The 21,308-nt window shown below is 24.0% G+C and overlaps 1 protein-coding gene across 1 annotated transcript; it reads right to left on the bottom strand.

The window, feature by feature from the left end:
• Positions 1–478: 478 nt before the first annotated feature.
• On the bottom strand, positions 479–19,905 carry LOC129618743 (sodium-dependent neutral amino acid transporter B(0)AT3). Its single transcript, XM_055533706.1, has 13 exons — positions 19,463–19,905; positions 4,509–4,783; positions 4,159–4,442; positions 3,910–4,087; positions 3,643–3,834; positions 3,312–3,546; positions 3,098–3,230; positions 2,935–3,025; positions 2,751–2,879; positions 2,491–2,694; positions 2,265–2,422; positions 1,942–2,205; positions 479–1,887 (listed from the first exon to the last, which is right to left on the bottom strand). The coding sequence occupies exons 2-13, from the start codon at positions 4,596–4,598 to the stop codon at positions 1,689–1,691; spliced, it is 2,157 nt and encodes a 718-aa protein (XP_055389681.1). The 5' UTR covers positions 4,599–4,783; positions 19,463–19,905; the 3' UTR covers positions 479–1,688.
• Between the last annotated feature and the right edge of the window lie 1,403 nt (positions 19,906–21,308).

The following is a 21,308-nucleotide window of genomic DNA, read 5'->3' as shown; positions in this document are numbered from 1 at the left end:
GTAAATTATTGTAATTTTTAAGTCTTTAAAATTATTTTTTTTAGTTCTTGTTCTTAAAAAATAGTTTCTTTTTTTCCTTTTTTTTATATAATATCAATTATAAATTTTATTATATAATACATACATATTATATATATTTTTATACATTAATTAATTGGCAATAGCCTCGTAAGTTTTATACATTTTTTATTAATTTCGTTAATTTTTTTTTTAATATTCCGTACATAAAATTCTACATTTTCGAAATTTTTTGTTTTAATATTTGCAACTAAAATTAGAAAATGTGAAAAGAATGCAAGTTTTTGATATGCAATAATAAAGGGAAATAGGTTTCTTTTATGTTTTTGTTCTTTAGAAACAAATTAAGAAATTACAAATATGAATTTGCTAATAATTAATTTATATTATTATTTTGAACTATAATAGCAAAGATATAATATTTTTTTTTATAAGAACATGGAATTGAATTTTTCTTGGTATTAAATAAAATTTCAATTTTGGCGTACATTAAAAATAAAATTTCGAAAATCAAAAATATGATAAAACTAGATTTATTTAAACTGGAGCAGTATGAATCTATTATTGAATTATTATGAATTTTTAATATATTTTTCTAACGTTTTAAATCATCTAATTTTTTTACACATGAGATATTTATTTATACGTATATTTAATTAAAATTATATCGTATTTTATAATTTATTTATTTACGATATTAGAGGGATATTGCCGGAGGAATTTAGTTCGTTAAAATCACAGAATATAATATATTTTTTAACACAGGTTCTTAAAAAATGCTTTAACATTTTTAATAATGTACAACTAAGCGAATAATATTAAAATATATATTGATTATTTTTCTTAAATTTTATATTACGTGAACTTTTTTAAAAATATTTCACAAACAAATTATGGTATTTAAAAGAATAGAGATTACTGTGTATTTATATAATATTATAATGTTGCTGCATAAAATTCGATTTGAATTCATAAAGTGTTAGCGAAATATTTTGAATTGTGTAATTGAAATACATAATTTGAAAAATTGATTATTTCGAGATAATTTTATATTTAATGAATAATGCACTTAAAAATTGTATCACCCGAAGTGTTTCTTGTAGTTGATTGCAAATGGTTTGTAATATTGTATAACAGATATTAATTCAATATGCATTGTAAATACATAAATTCTTTATATTTTAGACCGGCTATGTAATTATACAAATACACAGTACTTTCATGTACTCAATATATGAGCTATCAAAATCATATGTCTTTTGAAATAATTATATAATCTAATAGAAGAAAATTATCATAACTACAAAATAAGTACAAGTTCAAAAAAGAATCAAAATGGGCTCTTGTTTAAAACTTATTTTAATTAAATTGGTCAGAAGAATTATAATTTGAGAGGCATGTTTGTTTCAAAACCAATGTTATTGTCTGGTCACGTGTGAGTCGGTGGTTCCCTCTAAATATAACAGTATTTTACACTAATTTTAAAGTTATATACATAGCTACAATTATTTTTTTTATCGAGCATTGATTTTCTCTTAAAATTTTTCCTTTTGTTGTTTGTTTTGTTGCGCGCATATTTATATGGACTCCGTTGGGGCTTAATTTGTATTCAGTATATTAATTAATATTAAAATATTTTTATAACATTTACCTGTTTTTATATAATCTTTTTATTCCTCTTCTTCTAAAGTTTTTTCTGGTAAACCGTAAGTGGGACAGCAAAATCCTTCTGTTCCATCCGAATTAAAACAGAATAAAGTTCTTTCAAGATCCGTAGGTTCATGTGGTACAATACCGTGAACTTCTTTTAACTCGGCTGAAGGGAACCATGCAGGATCTGTTTCTTCGACAATTGTAAAACCACACAGTCTAAAATAAAAAAAAAAATTAAAATAAAATATAAAAAAAAAATAATTTAATTACCTTGCAATAGCTACAAAAGGTATCCATAATATAGACGAAAATATTAATAAGGCTGCAGTTACTAGACACCAATGTGGCCATTCACTTTCTTCGGTCATCCCTTTAGCAGCAATCCACGCTGGATAACTGCTTCCATTTGTCATTAAATCATAAAAACTAGCTGATAAAATTGTAATCATCGCCACAGGTGATAAATACTTCCAACAAAACATCCAATAGAAGGACGGACGGGATCCAGTCATTAATTCTATATCATCTGAAAATCTGTAAAATAATAAGTAAAAGTAAATAAAAGCAATAATTGTTTTGCTTAAAACTTTAACCTTCTAATACCATATACATAACTTATTGAAATACATTCGAATAATGCTATTATTAACAAAGGAAAATTTCCTGCAAAACTGTCCATTAATTGAAATATATAGCTTCCGGCCCCATGAGCAAATCCCATTGATAGGAGGCAACATGTAGTACAGAGTATCTAGAATGAAAGTTTTTATCATTTATCTGTATTCAATTACTGAATTTTTAAAGTTAAGTTTGTATTACTCCAATTATGTGCTCTTTAGACAAATTTGGGAATAGTTTCATATCGACTAAGGATGTTACAACACCTTCCAATGTTCCGAATTGGGAGTCAATTCCCAATGTAAAGAGCATTAAGAAGAACAAAACCGCCCATAATTGCGCACCGGGAAATTGATTGATCGCTTCCGTAAATATTATAAAAGCCAATCCCGTACCAGAAGCGCTCTAAAAATTCGTAACATTTTTATTCCCTTAAAATTATGTTTAAAAGAAATGCTTACGTTAGCTAGCTCCTTTTGTAAATCACACTCTGGTAAATTTGAAGTAATATTTTTTTCAGTAAGATGTCTCCTATCTTCCAAGCATTTATCGTAGGTTTTGTGAGCTTTAAAGCCAATCACAGAGAACACCTGTATTGTTACTTGGTGAGATAATATTACATTTTATATAGAATAAAATACTTACCACGACCCCAGCAAACATTGATGTTCCACAGTTTGTCATTGAAACTAGAATTGCATCACGGAAGCAATTATTGTTTGCTGGATTATAAGAGCTAAATAAAATGATAACAATATCATTTCAAGTTAGAAACAAAATTTACTCACAGTTTGTCATTTAATAATACCTAAACGCAATTAGTCCTCCAAATGCTAAACCCAACGAGAAAAATATTTGTGTACCGGCCTCAAGCCATACAACGGGATCTAATAATATTTCCCAACGTGGAGTAAATAAATGCAAGACTCCATCTTTCGCACCTAAAGATTAATGTTAAAAATAATTTAGTTTTTAACAATGTTTTTGGCAAGTATTCGGTTTTGATATGAATATTTACATACCATCAAGTGAAATCCCTCTGAAGAAGAATATTATTAGGACAACATAAGGAAACAGGGCTGTCATGTATACAATTTTTCCTGATGATGTTATTCCTTGTACCATACAGATATAAACTAGAAACCAAGAAACTATTAATGCTAAGGCCATGTTGTAATTGAATTGTTCAGGCTCATTAACGCTATCGGAACACATTAAAGTTGATCTGTACCAGTAATATTGTGTAGGTGATGATGCCTTTAAACAGTTTAATTGAAGAATATTTAAATAATTACTTGTATATAACTAGTATTATTATAAAATGTAAATTAATCACATAAAAGGTTAACTTACTTCACATTCAGGTTCGTAATCGTATGTAAAATTTTTATATAAACGAGTTGGACATTCGGCCCATGGTAATGGAGATTCGAAACTGTGTAGTAAATATATTAGACACCAAGCTATAATGGTATTATAATACAATGCAACTATGAAACTAACTACTGCCGATGATATACCAATTCCACCAAGAAATGGTGATACCTAAAAGAAAATTAACAAAATCCTATAATTAATAACAACAACTATAATAAATTTCCAAATTGTGACTATAATTACCTGATTCCAAACACCGATAGCTCCTTTACGTAATCGTTGACCAACGGCTAATTCCAAATAAAAAATTGGTATACCTTGAATGCATAACATAATGAAATATGGAACTAAAAATGCTCCGCCACCATTTTTTTGTGCTAAATACGGAAATCTCCAAACATTTCCGAGTCCAACTGCATAACTACAAATATTTTATAATTTTATAATTTATATAGTCAAATAAAGGTATATGAATTGAAAATATTATTTTACCCAATGGTTGCAAGTAAAAACATAATTTTACTATCCCAACTTTCACGTTCATCTTCTTGTTTTTCTTCTTGAACTATATCCTCTAGTGGTATATTTGTCGATGGTTGTTTTGTTATAGTTTGAGATTGATGCTGTTGCGGTGGTGGGGTCAATGGATCTCCAAATATAACATTGTCTTTATCTGGATCCTTATCATCTGATATAAATCCCTGATTTGTTGCACCATATAAAGGTACTGAATCTCTAGAACCATTTTCAGCTCTAACTAAACGTCCACGTAGTTCCTATTGGAAAAAAGAAAAAATTTCATTTTTGTATAAATAAAATTTTTTTGATTAATTTTTACTTACTTTTAATTCTAGATTATCGATACTTCTTTGAGTTCTTAAGTGTAAATCCCTAGAACTTTGCCTGCGTAGGAGTTGAGCAGTATTAGCCATATTTATTTATAATTTTTATGTTTATTTTAATTTTTTATGTTTGTTTTTAGTTTTTTTTTTTTTTGATTATTAAAATCTATTCTTTGATAACGTCGAAATTTGATCTGGGTGTAATGAGTGCTTTTGATTTTTAAACATCAATTTTTAATTGCTAAGTGCTCGATTCCATTTGTGATATGTAGTAACTAATATTTTTAATTAATTTAATGTGCATTTTTAATACATTTTGCTTTACGAATTTATTTTTATAAAAATATTATTTGTATTAGTTCTTAAACATTCAAAACATTAATAATAAAAATTTTCTCTAAATTTTTTTAACTACCGAAATAATCAATAAATTACATTAAAAAAAAATTCATTCACTTTTAACATCTACCGTGGTTAAATGAAATTTCATGCTAAGGTTTGAATAAAAAACTCTATAGTTAATTTGTTATAAATTACACATAATGAATGGAATATTAAATATAATAGGAAATTATGTAACAAAATTCAAATAGAAAAAGGAAAATATATAGAAAATACATGCATTATTTGGGTGAATCGATTCTGATTATCATAAAAAATCATAAATTAAAAGAAGACAAAATTTAGGTTAAATTTTTAATGAGGTCAGTTTATTTATAGAAAATTCTACCTGAAAATAACCATAACAGATTTAAATATATGTATGTGATTGAGGCGATATTAACTTATAATTTGTTTCTATGTGTATTAATAAAATATACATTTTTAATAATTGATTTATAGTATTCTTTGTGTCAACGTTTCTTTTAATATTTAAAATTTTCAATACGCATTCAACTAATTTAAAAAGTTCTGTAGAAGCCTTCCAACTTAACGAAATAGAGAAATTTCAAAATTTTTAAAATTGAAAATAAATATGTTTATACAAGGAATATTGAATAATAATGAAACATTTTATATATAAAATTGAGCGTGGATAGGAGTAACTCTACTCATAAAATGAAAATCCAGGAGGAAAAAAATGAAAGTTTTACTCGACTCACATAGGTTTCTTACCTATTTAGTTTCTAAAACGAATGTATCTATGATTCTATTTGTCATTTTTAGATTTTATTTTTTGCCCACCGTATTGTGCAAACAATAGTTAGATTATGTGATGGCAACAAATTTTGCATATCGAGTTTTCGGTGAGAAAGCACTTCTCCATGCTAGGGAAGTGTAAACAAACTATTTTTTAGCAATCTGTCGATCTGTGGGTCTGCCGGTCTGTGGGTCTATCGGTCTGTCGGTCTGTCTGTCTATGTGTGCACAACTGTATCTCGAGTTCGGCTAAACCGATTTTGATGAAATGTGATGTGTAAGTTTATTTCACTGTTTTACAATTTTGTTCATTATTAAGAAAATATTCAACAGATTTACTTGAAATTTCATATATAAACTTCGCTCGACCGTCCGCGAAACCTTCTAACTTTTGAAAGAAATCATGCATCAGCAACAGGACGTTTACTACGGGCCAAATATCCATTTTTTCATACCGATTTCATTGATATTTAATATTTAAATTCTTCGTATTAAAGCAACGAACAAATAAATTTTATGGAAAGATCAGAGCTCGGAAACTGGTCTGGAAACTAACTCCAATCTCGGATACTAACTGACGAGCATTTCAGGGAATTCGGGTAGCACAAAGCGAAACTTTACTAAGAGCCAAATTTAAATTTTTTAGGTATATTAACTATAGGCTTACTAATGGCCTAAAAATTGGAAAGAAGTATTTAACAGGAATTTTTATAATATTCTGTAACACTTTCATTTAACCAGACAATACACATTGCGGTCGTTTATGTGCTGACGATCACATCAGATTTTTTTCTTATTAAAACAAAACTTACACATTTATTTTACCATTCACTAATGCTTTTAGAATAAGAGTAAAATTATTCATCCAAACAAAAGTTTTAGGTTTTTGTTTAGGTTGGCGCGTCAATCCAAGGAAACACTTAGGCAAACAAAACAATAGAAACATTTTTTTTTCCGCCGGGAAGCATTTGAAGAGCAAATTTGTACTTATATGGGTACAAATGGATATATGTACATATAGAGTTCAAAGTAATTTTACTAATGTATCGAGTAGAGTTTTTCGAAAATTACAATGAAACGGGAAAACAATTTCATTAATAGTCAACATTTTTTTCCTCTTCTCCCATTGTTCGACAAAATAGGTATATGAAATTGAATGTAAACGCAATCGAAATTTTCATTTTTATTTCTATTGATTCAATATATTTCAAGTACATTATTTTGTATTATGATAAAAAATTGTGTGTAAGTGTATAAAATTTTATTATCTTTCAATAACACATTATATGTATGTTTGTGTGTAAATGAACACTTGCGTATGATTGCACGCATATTTCCTGATTTGATTATTTTTATTTTAAACAACATCAAAAAATGTAAAAATATGTTCTTGACGCACAACACAAAAGGTAAATTTAAAGTAAGCTTCCATTTTAATATTTTTATTATACTGTTAATAAAACTCAGTGCTTTTCAAGCGTTATACACTTGTATAATATATTGTAGTGTTTTAGCATGAATTTTTTACATTCCTATGTCCTGTCAAAAAAAAATATTTTATCTTTATCTTTTTTAACATATTAGGTCATTTACTGTATTTATTATCACCCGAATTGCTTAGGCCAAGCAACAATTATAACGTAGACAAACATTGCACGAAAGAGCCTAAACAATCATCATTTAGACGCACAAAATGCGGCTATCAGATTGCCCAACAAAATTGTCATCATTTAGTGAGGAAGGAAAAGGAAATGGTAGAGAGTTATTAAAGTGTTAGAGTTTATAAAATTGAGAGACATAAATTTTATTGGAAGTCTACAATTTTTAAATCTATTTCATTTGTTTCATTTAAATTTTAATGATTTATTAAAATATGTATAGTGTGATCTGACCCAAAACTAAAATTATTGTAGCAATATCTATAAAATTTTAAAGATAACCTGTTGGAAAATATTGAATCAACAGTTAAAAGTTGGTAAGGATTTTTTCAATAGCAATTTAAAATTTGTAAATTTTTTTAAATTCAAACAAACATTCATGCTGATGTCAAGTGGATTTAAGTTTAAAAACTCAAACATTTTTGCTACTTGTTGAATATCTCACTTATCCTTTCCGCAACAGTTGAAGTGATTTTCAAGCCAAATTTAAATAAAATATAAAAGGAAGAAATATTTTTTTAAATGTTCTTGCCAATTGTGAATTATTTTTTTATTCATGCAGCTTTTCAACTTAAAGTACATTTGGCACCTTATATAATTTTTAAGTTTTAAAACTTATTAAAATTTATGAATTTGACTTTGAGAAATTGTTTTATGTCAACATATTCAAATTGTTTTAAAATCTGTTTATTTCATTATAAATTTATAATACGATTATAATTGGTTATATATGTAAATATAAATATATATATGTATGTATATATAAAGAAATCAAAATATATTTGTATATGCTCGTCCTTTTTTAATAACACATTTATTAACATTGCATATATGGGCAATCGCGGGATATCAACATACATATATGTATAATTTTATATGAGTGAACATTAAAACGCTTAAAAAAAATCGTGCTGTAGGATTTGCTAAAAAAATTTAAATAAAACATTAAAGTTTTACTTTTATATTTTTATTTGAATATTAACTCACGTTTATTTCAGTCTTTTCAGTGATTAAGAGAGGTGAAGGAGAAAAAACTTTATTTCAGAGTGTTTTAGATATTTGGGGAAATCACTTGGTTTTTGGTATATTAGTGTCAATTTGAAATTATTGGCATTTCAAAAATTATATCAGACCTCAATTATTAAAACGATTTATAGTTTATCTATTCGACTTGCATTATTGTACAATAATGCAAGTCGAATAGATAAACTATATAATATAATAAATATTGTATAATTTCTGTATAGTAAAAAAGCGAAATTTCAGGCTGCAATGCTGCAAATATGATTACAAACTTAAAATATCAAAAAGAATATAATATTGATGAATATCAAAAAGAACACCTACATAAATTTTAATTTACTACAGTTGAATTATATAAAACTTAGCAAATATAAACTTATCTAAAGTTTCCTAAACTAATTTAATGTTAAACTTAAATAAATTATGCTTAAATTCTTCAATTATTCATTCATTGTTAATAATATCATTCATTTTCATAATTGACATTTCATTATTTTAACCATAACCTCTTCTGATACCATAACCTTAAAACTTAAATAGAAGTCAAAACAAAAACCGAAAATTCTAAATTTTGTATTTATAAATCTTTTTCGTCTGAAGTGATATTATATGTAATAATATATATGTATTTTGGGCAAACTTATTTATATTAAAAAATTCAGAATATTCATAAGGTATGAAATAATATGTATTATAAATATATGTTTATATGTACAATAAATACTTAGTTTAATATACATACTTTATTAATATACTTATTATACAAAATTCAATGTCAGTTTTATTCTCCTTTGTTCTAAAAATAATGATGGAAGAATACTGAAAATATTGCATACATATATACATATATACTATATGCATATATACATACGATATATATATATATATGTATACATATAACAAAACATGTGTAATCATATATAATACAAGCAATAGCTTAAAAATTATAGTACATTTAATAGACAAATACCTACCTAATGTACATAAGTAGTACACTAATTATCAAATAGCTGAATAGCTATGTATGTATGTAGTTAAACCACAGTTTCTTACAATTCTTTATATGCAAATTGTTTAATTTTTATGTACACACGTACGTATATTGATACATACATTATATACACATAATATATAAAAATATAACTGTATTTAAGGATCTTTTATGTAAATACTAACATAATTTCTTAAAAAATGAGAAAAATTGTATAAAAACGGGAAGGACTTTTATTATTTAAACTTTTTTTTTCTACCTTATTATTTTACCTTCATTTTTCTATATCATCGCGCTTTCTCTATATTATATAAAAAATAAAAAATTTTTTCTATAGATAAAGTTTATTCGCGTATATCGATGTGTTCTGTATAATTTTCTTTTTTAAATTATTATTTACATAAAAACCTTTTTAAAAATATTTTATTTTATCATTTTATTTAATTCTATTTTTACACATTCTTACAACTAATATTTAAATTTGAAATTAATGTATGTATAGAAATGAAATAATGTTAAATTATATTTTCGTTAGTCTGTCATGTAATTCCGAAAATTATAATTTGTGAAAATGTATGAAATCCAATTGGAATAATAATTTGAAAATTTGAATTTAATTAGGGTTATAATTAGGATAGCTTCGGCAAAATATTACGATGCGCTAGATATTTGCGATTCTCCCTCTTATTTTTTTCATTAGTTTTTAAAATTTGTTTAGTTTAACATATTTGAAATTTGTCTAGATTTATCACATATTTAATTGGATATTTTATCTTTTCTCAATAAAACCTAAAAAACCTGCCAGATTTTTAAAAATAAGTATAATTAATACTAAAATAACTAACCTTTTTCAAAAAACGCGAAAGATTTTCATTTTAAAATTCTGTTATACAATTATACGCCATCCATTTACCCTTTTCTTGCTTCAGTGATTGAAAAAATGGAAAACAAAATGAAGCTCATAATTCTATATTGGATTCGTACATATCGAATGTTTTATTTGTGTTCATTGAAACAAAAGAAAGGAGAGAGGAAGACTTTAAAGGCGAAGGTGAGGTGAATTGCAGTGTAAAAAATTTTACATGTAGCCATAGGCAAGTTAGAAATCGTTGCTTTGTCAAAGTTGTCCTTCAATATTCCTGTTTTTTTATTGATTTTACAACACACATTTAATCAAAAATTTTACATTCATTATTTTATATTTGCATATTTATAGGAAAAATGCTTATTTAATAAAATTAATCCGTGATTCTCTTATTTTATAAAGAAAATATTTTCGTTCAGAAATTTTTTGTACCTTTTTGTACCCATAATAAAATATGATAAAAAAAATTGTAATACGAGTAGCTACGAGTACGAAACAAATTTTTTTTGTCCAAAATTTTTTTTCGTATAAAAACTTTTATTATCACTGCAAGAATGTTTTTGTGTATTTGGGAATCTTAATACTTTAATTTTACACAAGAAAAATAATATTTTTAGTATTTGATTAAATTAAATTCAAAATTTAATTGCAAAATTACAGTAATTTTCAAATATATATATAAGTATATGTGTTTATTTTTAAGAAAGTTGGAACACAAGTTCAAATTTAAATTGAATTTGATATCCACGAAGAATTTCAATAATAAATCAGTAGATTATAAGTTCTTTAATAATTTTTTAGCTAAAATAACTATTGAAATTTATTGTACTTTAACAATAATTTTAATAGGAGGAATCAGTTCAATATTATATTAATTAATCCTACATATTATTAATAATAAATAATATACAAATATTTTAGAGTTTCAATATTACTAAGAATTATGTAATAAGTACTATTAGTATAGAACGTTACTAGAAATTCTAATTTCAAATATGTAGACTTGAAGCTCTAGATAAATGAAATTTCGAGATTTATATTAATCGAATTCTATAAGCGGAATATCTTTGAACTTTACAAGTTCAAAATTTTCTTTCAACCCAAGAATTCTCCCTAGATGAATGTGTTTATAACGTTATATGTGTTTCCTTATAACATTCATAAATCGTGAGGGAATGGTTTAAGAAAACATAGTATTTTAAAAAATATATAATTTCTGAGATTTGATAAGTAAAAAACTTTTGTGAGCAGATCAATTGCCAAAATTGCCATTAATTGCTTAAATTGCGCAACACCATATTTTTTAAACATCTAGCCCAATTTAAACGAATTGTATATTAAAGTCGTTTTCAACAATAAAAACAAAAATATAATTTAATAGGTAAATTTCTCAGTCACTTATAGAAGTGAAGAACAATTGTACTTAAAGTATACCATTTAATATTTAATGAACAGTTCTCTTCCAACATAACCCTGTTCTTCCTAATTTATTTTAAGAAATTTTTTTATTATTGTCAAGTAACTCAAATATTCTCGTAAGTATCCTTTGTTCTGAATTATATATTAGAATAAATTTTAATTTATTTCAATTGTACCGGGGTTAGAATATTAAAATTTTTAGAAAATAAATTAAAATTTGACGACGAATATGTAAATGTATAAGAAGGTTGCACAAATAAATGAGTTCTGTTACCTTTACCTTTGAATAAAAATTTATTTTCTTCATACTATATAAATTAAGTTCTATATAATTCATTATTTATCTTGATTTTTATATAATTTATAAGGTAATGTAGATGAGCATTAAATGTGGAAGAACAATAAACCAAAATTTAACTCTTAAATTGCCTTTAAGACCCAAATGATTGTATAATGATTGGTTGGTCAGAAATTAATTTTGGTTTTTTTTTTCTTCATTTTTTGAAGGTTTTTTTTTTTAAAATCATGAACTTTAGATAATAAGAAGATAAAGGGATTTTAAGTTAATAATTCTAAAAGATAAAAGAATTTTTTTTGTTCTACTTCTTTTTGCTTTTAAAACTTTTTTAAAATAATTAAAACTCTTGAAAATATAACGAGCTTATAAAATGTCCCACAAAAATTCTTTCTAAACATCTAATATGTATATTAAGTACATGAATTATATAAAAGGTCGTGTCCCAGTGCATATCTAAAATACAATCAGTTATATTTCACGTGTGCTGTGGCGTTTTTTTTTCATTTCTTCAGATTTCAGTCAAATTCTTATATTTTGTTGTGAAAGATTGAAAAAAGTTATATTTTTCGAATATTACAATAAAAAAGGCCAGTGATTTATTACGACTGATATCCATATTTTTATTTTGCCCTTACTTTGACCGTCTGTTCGTGTGGTTGATTACAAAACTTCTACTCATTTTTCAAATGAATCTGACTAGAAAAAAATTTTCTATACTGCCAAACAGTATATTGGCAAATGTTGCTGTTGAAATTATTAATTGAAATTAATAGTTGTCTTAAAGACATAAGTAATGGTTCTCTTATAAAAAATATTATTGTATTAAATTTTTTATTCCATTAGTTTGTTACGAACCTGTTACATTTACAAGCAACGAGTTTCTTTCTAAAATACTTTTTTCCCAATTTCGGGTATAGTCTTGCTTTTATACGGTTAAATTTTGCTGCTTGAAATTTTAGTAGTTTCCAATATCAATAATACACAATTTACTTTTTTTAAAAGAAAATTTTGTTCTGCCTTCAGCTTTTCAAAGTTATTGTCTCTTGAAATTATTAAAATTTTCATTTTGGTGCCTTATGTTTTTCCAAAATTGTAACAAATTTTTACAAAAACCCAACAGATGCCGTTCCATTAAGCAACACAATTATTTATCTTAACTCCTTTAACAAACCGTTATGCTATTCGTCCATTATGCTACGACTTTTTTAATATTTCTTTCCTCATCCTGACTATAAGCAATAATTTAATATATTTCGGTTATTTAAATGAAATAAATATAAAAGATAATTTTTTTGATACATTTTTATTTGGTGGAAAAGTGCTACTTTATAAACAATTATTTTAATCCGGATCAATTCAAACACTTATCCAAAAGATAAAATTATAAAGAAAAATCTCTTTGTCCCAGATTATTATGATGAATATCTGGTAAGCCTAAAGTTTTATATAACTTATATACTATATTAAAAGGATGTAGATATTGGAAATATTTATTGCTTTTCCCATAGAATATATTTACACATTTGTATATAACGGTATAAAGAAATTTTATCCAGGTACCGTTTCTTATACTTGTATATTATTTACATATTGGTATGGAATATTTGAATACATGTATGTGCATAAATGTGTTCAATATTGTCACAGGATACACCTACATTAAAAATGAAAATGTCTGTACACGTGGGTGTCTCTGGTTTATTCACTTTTTAAATTTCTTTCTTTTTGTGTGTACGAGTATGTCTCCTTATATACACACATATTTGTTATATAATAATATTCAAAAATTTTTGGTTATTTCACCAATTTTACATTAAATTAAATTGAATCATAAAATCAACCTTCAAAATTAAATGTTGACTGAACCTTACGTTGTAGAGTGACTTGTATGAGAATACTTTTAGGCATTATAAGGGAATCTTATCGATTTTATACACAAAAAAAAAAAAATATATATATATATATATATATGCATAAACATTTTTTTTATTTAATTTTTCTTGTAATAAAGTAATCGAAATCCCAAAATATCATTACGTCTTTCCAAATTATTTTGTTACATACATAATGATACATAAGTGTATAGACGCATAGCTACCATCCGCAATACAAGTATATGATGATAAAGTTTAGAAAAGAAACGAGATTTTTTCAACGAGATACAATTATTATTTCTAAATTAATAAAAAAGAAAAAGATTTTAAAGAATATTAAAGGACACAAAAATTAAAAAGTAGAATTGAAGGAATCAATGAATAAGGACGAACGCTTATAAGAATGTAACAAAAATAATTGATCTTTAACAATCTAGGTTTTTTAATTCAAAGAGGATTTTTTATTGAATGTTACTATATTTACGTCAATTTTTGTACATTCATGTACTTCACCTATAAAAATTCTACACCTCTATAATTAATCCAAATTATTTGCTTAATTAAGAACATTATTTTTTATTACTACACTACTGAAAATACTCCATACCACTACAAATTTGCTTTATTAATTCGATATGGTAACAAAATTTTAAATTTTCATAGATTATGAAGATTTAAGCATATTTTTGGCCATAATATTGCTTTTAGTCACTAAAGAGTGTTTCAAAAATATTTTCAATAGGCATGTCATAGTTTCGTTAATAACAATTGCCTCTAATTGGTTTTAAACGAAAAAATAATTTTTATTCACATAATTTGGAACCAAGGCCCTAGTTGGTTATTAATCTAATTATTACTGCTATATATTTTATCTGTTATAATAACCAGGGCAGTGCTTCTACTAATATAAACAATTTTTGAAAAGTAAGCAATTGAAACTTAAATTTTTATTAAAAATTTAAAAAATTGTAAAAATATAAAAAAATTCACCACATTTCCAATTTTGAATTCCAACACATTTTATGTTTGCTTTTTAATTTAATTTATTTGAATTTGAGGATTTTGTTTTTTTTTCTCTCTCTCTTTCTCTTTCTAAATTCAATTTTGATAAGGATATAAGAACCGAAAAGGATGAATAAAATTTCCTAAGGGTAGGTAAATTAATTAAAATTCTAAGCAAATATATTGTTCAGTATTTGGAAAATATGAAAAAAAATATTTTTTTTTAAAGAAGAGGATCAGTTTAACATAAGTTGTACAACGTGTATAGAGAAATTTTTGTTTGAATGCATGTATAAATGAAGTATGTACAATATGAGCAGAAATAATAATATTATTATTTATACTTCCTTATTCTTTTGCTTACTTAAAAGAGAACGCATTTCGTACATGTGTTAAAGAATGTCCCATTATTCCTTTGGTATTACAAAAATATTTCATAAATAAAATTAAAATTTTTGTTCATAATACATTAAACAAAATTTATTTATTTTTATTGTAGAAGATTTAAAACACCAAGAGCAATAACTCCGAATGGACATCTCGAAAAGTTATTAAAATATTAGGGTAGCTGCACACAATCTAATTCAAATTTACACAATATAATTGGTATCATTTATTGCAGCAAAAACATAAAATCTCGTGTTGTGTGTCAAACACATTTTCAAGTTCTGTAATGCAATAATAAAAGAATTTTAACCAATGCTTTTGAAATTTGAATTAATTGTACCGAAAACAGTTAATGTTTCGAAATATAGAGTGTCTTATTTATAACTGACCACTTGTATGCATGTACATACATACATACATAATAATAACAAATGAATTACAATTCAATTAGAATTGTAAAAAAATTTTAATATGAAAAAAGAAACATTTTATAACCTGATTGTGGCATCCGAAATCTAGAATTCTCTTATATTACCATTTATTTTATTTTTCAACTGAAAATAATTAAAGTACCACACAATTAAAATTCAGACCATACCATAAAAAAATAGATACTTGATATTTTACGATACATACAAGTGTCATAGAAGAGATTAAGAGATTACTATATAATACAATAGTACTTTATACACATCACAAAATTGTTGATGAATAAATACACCAGAGGTCACATATAAAAGAATTATCAATGCAATAATTTTAAAATTAATGCCCATTGGCAATATATATACACATATACATGTATATGTATATACATAAATCCAAATATATTATATATTTTATTTTTATTTATTGGCGAATATAGCAATAAATTTATTTTTCATGTACATACATACATACAATATTATAAATTAAAATTCATTTTGGTTTTTTTTTTCACCCTTGCATACGCAGTTTCAGCTTATGAAAAGTAATAAAGAAAATATGATTCAAGTATATTACACTTTTATAAATACAAAAACTGATGTTATATTAAGTAAGTATAACAAAATATAATATTAAATTAATCAATAAAATTTTATTCAATTCCATTAAATATACTTAATGTATATGTGTGCAAAATATTTTCATTACAATAAGGAATAAATTTTTCACCTCCCACAAGTTTACAATTCCAGTTCAATAATTGAAAAATCTATTATACGAGTTTGTCTATCTTAATCAAATTATAAATTTAATTTCTAACCTACATGAACTTTACTAACTTTAAATTTATCTTTAAAAATTCCCTTTAAATATAACCTCATCATAGAGTTAATGTTAATGAAAAAAAAAAGAAAAATTTTAAAGAAAAATTTTTGCTTTGTTAACATTTTTCAATGTTCTTTTTAGGACGTGTGGTGAGATAGAAAAATTTTGTTTTTCTCTTTTTTGTAAATTGTTTTTTGTAAATTTTGCATATTTTAACAATTATTATCTTTTACCTTTTATTATCAAAAAGAAAAACAAAAAATCTCCGAAATGTTAGAAAAATTCGTAATAAAAGAAAAACCTTACAAATGTAAAAATTTATCCTTTAAGAGTAAACAGAATGTTAGCACAATCCATTAAACTGTAACAGACGAAATTTTTTTCTTATTTCTTTCTGCCTTTATATTTTTTCTTTTCAGATTCTTATCCAAAGGGAATAAAATCATAAAAAAATTATAATAAATCTGAATTTATGCGTATATGTGCCATTTTTTATTTTAAAGGAATACGAAAGAAAAACATGAGACATTTTTAATAGCATATTTTATAATATTTAATAATAAACTTTTAATATAAAAATGTCTACAGAATGACAAAAAGAAAAAAAAGGATTTGTTTGTGTTTTTGCGCGATACACAGCATGCTATAAGAGAAGAGAGATAGGATATTACTATCAGAAAATCACATATGTTGGTGCAGGATATTATGAGTATATGTGGTATACATATTATAGGCACTTAGTATTCTTACATATTATATATAGATTTATAAATATATGTATACGCGATTGTATATATTATGAATAAATTATGTTGTATATATGCAAATTTATGCACATTATCTATATGTATAACAGAAATTTGAATATAAGTTCATCTTATATGAATAACTTGACAAGGTTAAGTTATTCATGCACAATATATTATAATATAATACGTAAAATTTTATTGAATTAAAATTGTAATTTGATAATATTTTCAATTTAAAATATCGAATTTATGGAAAAAAAAACTCAAAATCTGTATGGAATTTTTAAAGTTCTTTTTTTATATATAGATAAAATTTAATAAAGCAACATTTTTTGGGGTTCAATCTAAAATTTCGGATTTTTTGAAAAATTTGCAAATTTATGTATATTAATATTACCGAAAAAATCGATTATCACCCTTAGCTCCTTATTAAAATAGTCATTGTACGTTAGAACGTTTCAGATACGAATTGAACAAATTTTTTTTTTTTAAATTACTTATAAAATAATTAGTTAAATTGGAGATTTATTTGCTTATATTATAATATTTGCGGTATTAATGTATATAAACTAATAATGTTATTCATTAAGATTACGCTCGTATACTTGCGGTATTCATGTATATCAATTATTAATGTTATTCATTTACATTACGCTCATATAAATAGAGTGGAACGCCGTTTTATATGCAATTTTTATATATAACCAAATTCATACTATATTTTGTAATTATTAGGGAATCGTCGTTAAAAGTATTGTATAATTTTCGTATCTACATGCATAAGTAAGTAATGAAAGAAGAAATTAAAAATATTTCAGAAAATACAATAAGTACACATACTTTATTCAGAGGTGATTTTATTAAATTTCTCTAATATCATTTAAAATTTTTGATTAATATTTTGTATTACGAAATGTAAAATATAGACAAAGGGAGGTAAACTTTTATAGTTTTATAGAAATAGTTTATAATATGAACTTAATAGCGTTAATAATGCAAAATCTATTTTGAAAAGATTAAAAAATAATAAGGTCAACTTTTTTTTCAAAATAAAATTTTATGTAAAAATTCATTAAAATTACATTGAACTTTAATTTGGGTCTTATAATTTCGTATGACAGTTGACACATTGTACATGATGGAATAGTCAAATTTACGATTAGCTAACTTATATACCAAGAACATATTGTATTATTAAATTTATATTTATAAGTACTTATAATAGCTTTTAGGTTATATTACATAGAGAATTACAAAATATGATTTTCGCTTAATACTCTAGGAAAACACTAACAATATAACATTAACAAATTGTTCAAAATTCATTAATTAAATTAAGAAGTAAATTCTAAGGATACTTTCACTATTTAAGCCAATAGTTTTTTTCAAATACAAAAAATTACATACATACATTTATACAACGATTGTAAATAATGCATAATTTTAATGTACTCAATTTTCATGTAGCAGAGTAATGTTTAAAAAATATACGATATGATACGACATTTATATTTTTTTTTTAAATTCTAATCAATATTCGATATTATAAATGATCGATCATTATTGTTTTAATTATATTTTTTTTTTTTGTTGAAAAGAAAATGCGCCTTAACATTTTCATTTCAATATTTCAATATCAACTATATATACACTAGTATATATGTAAATAGTATATTATACGCTCTTTATACTTAATAAGAATATTAGTAGTTATACATTATATCACAATTCATGTATCACATATGATGAAATTGTACACACACACATATTTTAATCTGTTAATCTCTTTTTATTATCTTTTTTATTCACTTTGAATATAAGACATACCCATATACTCGTATATATCTATACTATTAGATACGAGTATGTATTTCTTATGTATACGAAATAAAACAATAGTAAAGGTAAAAGTATGTATAGATATTTGTATATAAAATAAATTTTGTCTTATATATATATATATATATATATATAGAGGGATTTTCCTCTTTATATAACAAAAAAAACAAGTTAATCAAATACAATACATTTATATTAAAAGAAAACACCAAAACCAACTACAAAAATTAAACATAAGAAACTTTTCATTCTAAGTAAATACAAGAAAAAGAAAAATGCCAATTGTATGCTAATTCCTTTTTCAATAACATTTTATTTAAAATTCATTCCGATCTTATATTTATAACAAACTTAAAGTGAAATCTTTACGAAAAACTGATGCAAAGTGTTGAATTTTGCAAAAATTAAAATTTTCAGCTTTTCTGTGTTTTTTTTTTATTGTACTATTATAAACTTACCCTGTTATCAAAAATTTTATTATTATATAACAAACACTTGAAATTTTTCAGGATTAAACATCTAGATATATATATGTATAATATTTTCATTACATCTAATATCCTTTTTGTTGAAAATTTTATTCATTTTCTGCATAATTTTCTTTTTTTTTCTTTATTATTTTCTTTTCTAATTATGTTTTATTTTTCAATAGTAATATTGTAAAAATAAAATTCCTTTTAAATATTATTTGTTATATGTATATTGGTATGAAAAGATTTAATTGATTAGAAAATAAATTTTTATTTTTTTTTTTTCTTTTTTTGCTATTTGAAGAAAATTTTTATTTAAACGAACAAAAATATATAAAATTAACATGTGCAGTTTAAAAAAGAGGAAAAATTTTTATTTTTATATTTTATTTTTTTTTTTTCTTTTATTTTCTAATTATATTTTTAACATTTTTATAATGCAACAACAGGTAAATATGATGATAGAATTAAAACTATGGTACATTCTATGAATGAATGTCCTTTTACTCGTTAAATAAAAATGAAGAGAGATACATTATTGTATAGAAGATTGTGGAAAAAAATACCAAATGAATTAAGAACTAAAGTAATAAATTTTAGATAAGATTAAGATTTAATTGAGTTTTTTTTTTTTTTTCGTTTTCATATTATTTTTAATTTATTAAACAACTATTTTTAATATTATTTTCGTACCAAATACAAAAATATAGAACCAGAATATATTTGTTGATTTATACAAATGCGAACTTTCTTAAGCATAACGCTGCTTACAATAGTAGTTTGAAAATTTCATAAAGTATACTTTTAGTTTTATAGAGTGTTAAAATACACAGTTCTTAAATCCTGTTCGGCTCAGATATTCTAAACTGCATTCTGGAATTTAAGAATACATACATAAACATTTAATTCAAATATAATATTTCAATACCGATATGTTTGAATAATATCCAGCTCCAATAGACTCGGAATAATATCCAATTTTAATCATACATATATGTAAAAATTAATGGTTTACTGAATTATTCCTTATTAATAAAAATTAACAACCTAATTGTGTATCCAGTTAAAAATATATATAAAAATTTTTATTCACTTTGAAATCAGAATTCTCCGTTTTTCCAATGAGTACTTAATTTTTTTCAATAAGATTTCTCATTTATTCAATTGAATTTTTGTATTTCAAAAAAGAAGTAAATAAACTCTCTACATATTTTATAAAACAAAAAACGAGATGCGCAGAACATTTATTTATTCACCTTCTTCTCCCTTGTCGAGTAATACAGCGAGATAGACGATCAGTCCCTAAATAATCTCTTAACAACATGATATATGTAATTAATTTTTTCTCATAATTAAGATATACAACTTTTACAATTTATTTTTATATAAAAATGATGAATTTTAATTGGGCAATATTTCATTTGGAAATTACTGTAAACAACCTATGTTGTTAAATATACAATTAATAACCAAAATAAAAAGAAAAAGAATTTATGCTCATATCCTTGCATATTTCAGTTTGTTTAACATATTCAATTGTTTAAATGCGTCGGAGTCGAATCGATATTTTGAAATCCTGCGCATTTTAAGAATAATTTTTGTTGGATTTTTGGCGGTATGTCTATTTTAAAATTTAAAATCAAAATAAATTATAGGTTAAGTTCGTCGAATAAATGATTTTTCTTTATGTGAATAGAATTTAAGGATATTATTTAAAACTAATATATGTATGTATGTATATTTGTATGAATTACAATATGTTTTTTAAACATTTGTTTCGATATAGCAAAAATTATGATCTGGAACTAAAGAAAGCAAAAAAATAAGTTATATT

The sequence above is a fragment of the Condylostylus longicornis genome, unplaced genomic scaffold (assembly GCF_029603195.1).
Source record: "Condylostylus longicornis isolate FDR11 unplaced genomic scaffold, ASM2960319v2 ptg000010l, whole genome shotgun sequence".
Classification (NCBI taxonomy): Eukaryota; Metazoa; Arthropoda; class Insecta; order Diptera; family Dolichopodidae; genus Condylostylus; species Condylostylus longicornis.
This window is presented reverse-complemented; position numbering and strand designations above follow the sequence as displayed.